The following is a 7,753-nucleotide window of genomic DNA, read 5'->3' on the forward strand; positions in this document are numbered from 1 at the left end:
AGTTGGGCTGTTGGGATACTGGAGGACTGGAGTTGGGCTGTTGGGGGGACTGGTTGGGCTGTTGGGGGTACTGGGGGACTGGAGTTGGGCTGTTGGGGGTACTGGAGGACTGGAGTTGGGCTGTTGGGGGTACTGGAGGACTGGAGTTGGGCTGTTGGGGGGTACTGGAGGACTGGAGTTGGGCTGTTGGGGGTACTGGAGGACAGGAGTTGGACTGTTGGGGGGGGTACTGGAGGACAGGAGTTGGACTGTTGGGGGTACTGGAGGACAGGAATTGGGTAACAGGGATATCACATCAAACAAAGATTTGAAGCCTGAAGTTTATGCCGTTTGAATTCTGAGAGATGCATTCTGGAACAAATTCCCGTGGGAGGATAACTCTCCAGTAGGAAGGGATGGCCACAGACGTGATGTATGAAGTATCACACCATTTGATCGAGCTCCAGATTCTAGTGTGAAGTCGTCTGTTTGATAGCTCCCCCTGCTGTCTTCCAAGGCCACTCTCGTGAGTTTTCATGTTCATTATCGTGGGGCATTCAGAGTCCATACGTAACAAGATGTGGTTTTCTTCTCAGCAGAACGAGTATGACAACAGTTCGTATCTTCGGCGACGTTGTAGCTGGGTGGGGGTTAACTGATTGTATTTGTATTCGATTATATATTTTAGGTCAGCTCATTGAGGAAAAAAAATCAACTTAATAACATCCCCTTAGGGAGTCTTAGAGGTTTTACATGTATACATTCTGACCACACAACAAATGACATCAATTAACTCCTTCAGTTCCATCAGCCTCTAGAGATGACGGATCACCTGGAATGAGACTGAACCAGCTTTTCTGTGGTTGAGGAAGATAGTTATCTGAAGACGGGCATCTTGTACAGTATGTTGCCGTCTTGTCTCCATTGATCTTTCAGACCTGTATCAGTAACTACCTCCTCTATCATATGGGCTCATAGTCGTTACATACAACTGATGTTATTGCCATTGTGTCGCCATAGTGAACGTTATGCTACTGACGTTACAATTTGACGGTATTATTCAAGACACAATCAAAAGGCTAAAAGGCACACATTGATCATTTTTCATTTCTTTATGCTCTTAATATTGGTTAATAACTTGATTGGTGGAATTATTTTTAAAAAAGAAGACAAATTCAAACCGTCTGGGTAAAAAACAACTATTCAACAGTTTATGGTGTCCTGACTAGAATTATAGTGTGTGGTGTGTGTGTGTGTGTCTGTGTGTACTGTGTGTGTGTGTGGTGTGTCTGTGTGTACTGTGTGTGTGTGTGGTGTGTCTGTGTGTACTGTGTGTGTGTGTGGTGTGTCTGTGTGTACTGTGTGTGTGTGTGGTGTGTCTGTGTGTGTGTGTGGTGTATGTGTGTGTGGTGTGTCTGTGTGTGTGTGTGGTGTATGTGTGTGTGTGGTGTGTCTGTGTGTACTGTGTGGTGTGTGTAGTGTGTCTGTGTGTACTGTGGTTTGTGTGTGTGTGTGTGGTGTGTAGTGTGTCTGTGTGTACTGTGGTGTGTGTGTGTGTGTGTGGTGTGTGTAGTGTGTCTGTGTGTACTGTGGTGTGTAGTGTGTGTGTGTGAACTGTGTGTGTGTGGTGTATGTGTGTGTACTGTGTGTGTGTGTGTACGTAGTGTGTGTAGTGTGTGTGTGTGAACTGTGTGTGTTTGGTGTATGTGTGTGGTGTGTATGTGTGTGGTGTGTGTGTGTGTAGTGTGTGTGTATGTGTGTGTAGTATGTGTGTAGCGTGTGTAGTGTGTGTGTGTGTAGCGTGTGTGTGTAGTGTGTGTGTAGCGTGTATGTAGTGGTGTGTAGCGTGTGTGTGTAGTGTGTGTAGTGTGTATAGTGTGTATGTGTGTGTGTAGTGTGTGTGTGTGTGTGTAGCGTGTAGTGTCCAGACACTCTTCATATTAGCATCATTAGTGGTTCAGCTGCTTCAGGACTTGAAATGTTGAAGATCTTGTAGTGTGAAGATCTTGGACCTTCTTCTGAGGCATAGAAGACTTCCACATCATCCCCTGAAACAAAGTCAACGTCTGCGTCCCCCATAAGGCCCTGTTTAAAAAGGTAGTGCACTACACAGGCAATAGGGTGCCATTCGGGACAGAACCAAACACTTTCCTTCAGAAGTCATTGGTGCTTCCTGCACCTCATCTGAGACTGCAAGACTTTAAAGTTAATACAACATTTACATTTTTTTTTTTTTTTTTAAACGGACAAATTAATGAAATCTCAACTTCCTGCCAAATAAAAGTAAACTTGTCCATCCTCTCAAATACATAGAGACACATGAAATGAATATTAGGAGACCTGATGTACAGCATCCACTGTTAAAAACGATTCAAACAGCTCCTAACTAGAGCCTCATAACTATGTTCCGAATGGCACCTATTCTCTATACACTACACTGCTTTGGACCAGAACCCATCTCGACCAGAACCCATCTGGACCAGGGCCCATCTGGACCAGGGCCCATCTGGACCAGGGCCCATCTGGACCAGAACCCATCTGGACCAGGGCCCATCTGGACCAGAACCCATCTGGACCAGGACCCATCTGGACCAGAACCCATCTGGACCAGGACCAGGGCCCATCTGGACCAGGGCCCATCTGGACCAGAACCCATCTGGACTATACAGGGAATAGGGTGCCATTTGGGACGAATCTTTCGAAAGGATTGTGCTGTCACACACAAGTGTACTTCTTGCATATCCCAACTCCCCCGAGACACCTGCAGGGAGTGGGGTCACGGTCAGGGTCACCATATCCCAACTCCCCCGAGACACCTGCAGGGAGTGGGGTCACGGTCAGGGTCACCATATCCCAACTCCCCCTGAGACACCCGCAGGGAGTGGGGTCACGGTCAGGGTCACCATATCCCAACTCCCCCTGAGACACCCGCAGGGAGTGGGGTCACGGTCAGGGTCACCATATCCCAACTCCCCCTGAGACACCCGCAGGGAGTGGGGTCACGGTCAGGGTCACCATATCCCAACTCCCCCTGAGACACCCGCAGGGAGTGGGGTCAAGGTCAGGGTCACCATATCCCAACTCCCCCTGAGACACCCGCAGGGAGTGGGGTCACGGTCAGGGTCACCATATCCCAACTCCCCCTGAGACACCCGCAGGGAGTGGGGTCACGGTCAGGGTCACCATATCCCAACTCCCCCTGAGACACCCGCAGGGAGTGGGGTCACGGTCAGGGTCACCATATCCCAACTCCCCCTGAGACACCCGCAGGGAGTGGGGTCAAGGTCAGGGTCACCATATCCCAACTCCCCCGAGAGACCTGCAGGGAGTGGGGTCACGGTCAGGGTCACCATATCCCAACTCCCCCGAGACACCTGCAGGGAGTGGGGTCACGGTCAGGGTCAACATTGTACAGAACCCCTGGAGCAATTAGGTTTACAGTGCCTTGCTCAAGGGCACAGCGACAGATTTTTCATCTCTGTTACTGGCCCAACACTCTAACCACGAGGCTACCTGCCATCCTGAGGGATAATGTTTCCTGCATTCATACAACAATAAACAGACACCATTAATATCTCACTAACCCATAAGGGTATGAACATGTTTGACATGATATCTACAACTAGTGATGTAAGATGTAAAAGAAATGGACCAGCCACATCTAATTCTAGGACCTGTCTGTCTGTCTGTCTGTCTGTCTGTCTGTCTGTCTGTCTGTCTGTCTGTCTGTCTGTCTGTCTGTCTGTCTGTCTGTCTGTCTGTCTGTCTGTCTGTCTGTCTGTCTGTCTGTCTGTCTGTCCGTCTGTCCGTCTGTCTCTGGGTCTCTGTCCGTCTGTCTCTGGGTCTCTGTCCGTCCGTCCGTCTGTCTCTGGGTCTCTGTCCGTCTGTCCGTCCGTCCGTCTGTCTCTGGGTCTCTGTCCGTCTGTCTCTGGGTCTCTGTCTGTCTCTGGGTCTCTGTCCGTCTGTCTCTGGGTCTCTCTCCGTCTGTCTCTGGGTCTCTGTCCGTCTGTCTCTGGGTCTCTGTCCGTCTGTCCGTCCGTCTGTCTCTGGGTCTCCATCCGTCCGTCCGTCCGTCCGTCCGTCTGTCTGTCCGTCCGTCTGTCTCTGGGTCTCTGTCTGTCTCTGGGTATCTGTCTGTCTCTGGGTCTCTGTCCGTCTGTCTCTGGGTCTCTGTCCGTCTGTCTCTGGGTCTCTGTCCGTCTGTCCGTCCGTCTGTCTCTGGGTCTCCGTCCGTCCGTCCGTCTGTGAGCCCAGTTCTCAGATCTTTCTCCTGAAGTATACTATCTCACTTGTGCACAGCTTCCCACACATTGAATGAAAAGTGTTGTATTGGTGAGTTTATGGGCTGGACTAGAGGGAGATCGTATGCCAGTCCTTTCCTTTCAGATCCATGAAGGGAAGTGAACAAGTGCACACTTGGAAAGAAAGAACAGAGAATTGGCAAGCAGGGCAGAGAGAGGCCTTTTAGGAGCCTGGCAGTAGAAGTGTTGGATGTACAGGGTGGCAAGGCCGACCAGCCAGCAGGCACAGTCCCTCGGCCCCTCTGAGCCCCTCTCAGCCCCCCCTACACCCCGCTGAGCTCTCTCTTTGTTGTGGACACACAGAGACGTCTTTGTCTGACCCAGTGGGCCCATTCAGGTCTCTGGCTGCCTCCTCACACAGAGGGACACTTCACTTTCTTTTCACGTTGTTGTTGGAGGGCTGGAGCTGAGGCTGGGCCTGGGGATGAGGATCGTACGGTCCAGGCTTGGTGCCGTTGCTGCTGCTGCTGCTGCCTCTTGGTTTGTGGCTCTGGCTCAGTACAATCACAGTCAGAATACTGATGATGTGAATGTGGAAGTACATTGACCTACAGGGGGGAAAGAAGATGTGATGAAATGCTACTGAAACCAAAACACCAAAGATGGACAGAATAAGAGAAAAGGTAGAGATGACACACTTGTCCTCCATAAAGACAACTGACGGTAGAGATGACACACTTGTCCTCCATAAAGATAACTGACGGTAGAGATGACACACTTGTCCTCCATAAAGACAACTGACGGTTAGAGATGACACACTTGTCCTCCATAAAGACAACTGACGTTAGAGATGACACACTTGTCCTCCATAAAGACAACTGACGGTAGAGATGACACACTTGTCCTCCATAAAGACAACTGACGGTTAGAGATGACACACTTGTCCTCCATAAAGACAACTGACGGTAGAGATGACACACTTGTCCTCCATAAAGATAACTGACGGTAGAGATGACACACTTGTCCTCCATAAAGACAACTGACGGTTAGAGATGACACACTTGTCCTCCATAAAGACAACTGACGGTTAGAGATGACACACTTGTCCTCCATAAAGACAACTGACGGTTAGAGATGACACACTTGTCCTCCATAAAGACAACTGACGTTAGAGATGACACACTTGTCCTCCATAAAGATAACTGACGGTAGAGATGGCACACTTGTCCTCCATAAAGACAACTGACGGTTAGAGATGACACACTTGTCCTCCATAAAGACAACTGACAGTTAGAGATGACACACTTGTCCTCCATAAAGACAACTGACGGTTAGAGATGACACACTTGTCCTCCATAAAGATAACTGACGGTAGAGATGACACACTTGTCCTCCATAAAGATAACTGACGGTTAGAGATGACACACTTGTCCTCCATAAAGACAACTGAGGAACATTGTGTCCAGGGCTTATTAATAAGATAATAGAACAATAAGCTACATACGACCATCATCGTTAAAGAGACACATTTGACCAGTAAGGAAAAAATAACCTAAATGAATGTTCACCTGTAGTACTGCATGGTAGGTTCTACTGCCAGCAGTAGGAAGGGCATGACGGTGTAGCAGATACACAGCTGAGTAGCTGCCCAGGTCACTACGTCATAGACGAGCTTCACAGGATGAGAAGACAGGAAATACTGCCGGACGTTCTTACGGACCTGCGGTGTGGGAGACAGGAGAGAGAACACAGGGATGGTCGGCCCTGGGTGAGGCTGAGATGATGAGACACGTGAGGTGAGTGCTGTGTGTGTGTGTGTGTGTAAGTGTGTGTGTGTGTGTGTGTGTGTAAGTGTGTGTGTGTGTGTGTGTGTGTGTGTAAGTGTGTGTGTGTGTGTGTGTGTGTGCGCTGTGTGTGTGTGTGTGTGTGTGTGTAAGTGTGTGTGCTGTGTGTGTGTGCTGTGTAAGTGAGAGAGTGAGTGAGGAAGACAGCGAGAGAAAGAGAGCGAGAGAAAGACTCACAGCTCTGTCAGTGTGATGGGTACAGCAGTAATAATGGTACTCACAGCTCTATCTGCCAGTGTGATGGGTACAGCAGTGATAATGGTACTCACAGCCCTGCCAGTGTGATGGGTACAGCAGTGATAATGGTACTCACAGCTCTATCTGTCAGTGTGATGGGTACAGCAGTAATAATGGTACTCACAGCTCTATCTGCCAGTGTGATGGGTATAGCAGTAATATTGGTACTCACAGCTCTAGCTGCCAGTGTGATGGGTATAGCAGTAATAATGGTACTCACAGCTCTTGCTGCCAGTGTGATGGGTATAGCAGTAATAATGGTACTCACAGCTCTAGCTGCCAGTGTGATGGGTATAGCAGTAATAATGGTACTCACAGCTCTTGCTGCCAGTGTGATGGGTATAGCAGTAATAATGGTACTCACAGTCCTGCCAGTGTGATGGGTACAGCAGTAATAATAGTACTCACAGCTCTAGCTGCCAGTGTGATGGGTACAGCAGTAATAAAGGTACTCACAGCTCTATCTGCCAGTGTGATGGGTATAGCAGTAATAATGGTACTCACAGCTCTAGCTGCCAGTGTGATGGGTATAGCAGTAATAAAGGTACTCACAGCTCTAGCTGCCAGTGTGATGGGTACAGCAGTAATAATGGTACTCACAGCTCTAGCTGCCAGTGTGATGGGTATAGCAGTAATAAAGGTACTCACAGCTCTATCTGCCAGTGTGATGGGTATAGCAGTAATAATGGTACTCACAGCTCTAGCTGCCAGTGTGATGGGTACAGCAGTAATAATGGTACTCACAGCTCTTGCTGCCAGTGTGATGGGCAGTAATAATGGTACTCACAGCTCTAGCTGCCAGTGTGATGGGTATAGCAGTAATAATAGTACTCACAGCTCTAGCTGCCAGTGTGATGGGTACAGCAGTAATAAAGGTACTCACAGCTCTATCTGCCAGTGTGATGGGTATAGCAGTAATAATGGTACTCACAGCTCTAGCTGCCAGTGTGATGGGTATAGCAGTAATAATGGTACTCACAGCTCTAGCTGCCAGTGTGATGGGTACTGCAGTGATAAGGGTACTCACAGCTCTATCTGCCAGTGTGATGGGTATAGCAGTAATAATGGTACTCACAGCTCTAGCTGCCAGTGTGATGGGTACAGCAGTAATAAAGGTACTCACAGCTCTAGCTGCCAGTGTGATGGGTATAGCAGTAATAATGGTACTCACAGCTCTAGCTGCCAGTGTGATGGGTATAGCAGTAATAATGGTACTCACAGCTCTAGCTGCCAGTGTGATGGGTACTGCAGTGATAAGGGTACTCACAGCTCTATCTGCCAGTGTGATGGGCACCGCAGTGATAATGGTACTCACAGCCCTGCCAGTGTGATGGGTACAGCAGTGATAATGGTACTCACAGCTCTATCTGTCAGTGTGATGGGTATAGCAGTAATAAAGGTACTCACAGCTCTAGCTGCCAGTGTGATGGGTATAGCAGTAATAAAGGTGAA

At 48.8% G+C, this 7,753-nt stretch overlaps 1 protein-coding gene across 1 annotated transcript in view; it reads right to left on the reverse strand.

The window, feature by feature from the left end:
• Positions 1-4,117: 4,117 nt before the first annotated feature.
• Positions 4,118-7,753, reverse strand: part of LOC139378721 (lysophospholipid acyltransferase 1-like) — an 18,589-nt gene continuing 14,953 nt past the window's right edge. Inside the window, exons 11-13 of the mRNA XM_071121165.1 lie at positions 7,709-7,753; positions 5,789-5,940; positions 4,118-4,828 (exon numbers count right to left, since the gene is read on the reverse strand). The exon at positions 7,709-7,753 is cut by the window's right edge and continues 88 nt beyond it. Coding sequence (XP_070977266.1) covers positions 4,651-4,828; positions 5,789-5,940; positions 7,709-7,753 — 375 coding nt within the window. The 3' untranslated portion in view covers positions 4,118-4,650. The remainder of the gene's footprint in view (positions 4,829-5,788; positions 5,941-7,708) is intronic.

The sequence above is a fragment of the Oncorhynchus clarkii genome, chromosome 2 (genome assembly GCF_045791955.1).
Source record: "Oncorhynchus clarkii lewisi isolate Uvic-CL-2024 chromosome 2, UVic_Ocla_1.0, whole genome shotgun sequence".
Lineage (NCBI taxonomy): Eukaryota > Metazoa > Chordata > Actinopteri > Salmoniformes > Salmonidae > Oncorhynchus > Oncorhynchus clarkii.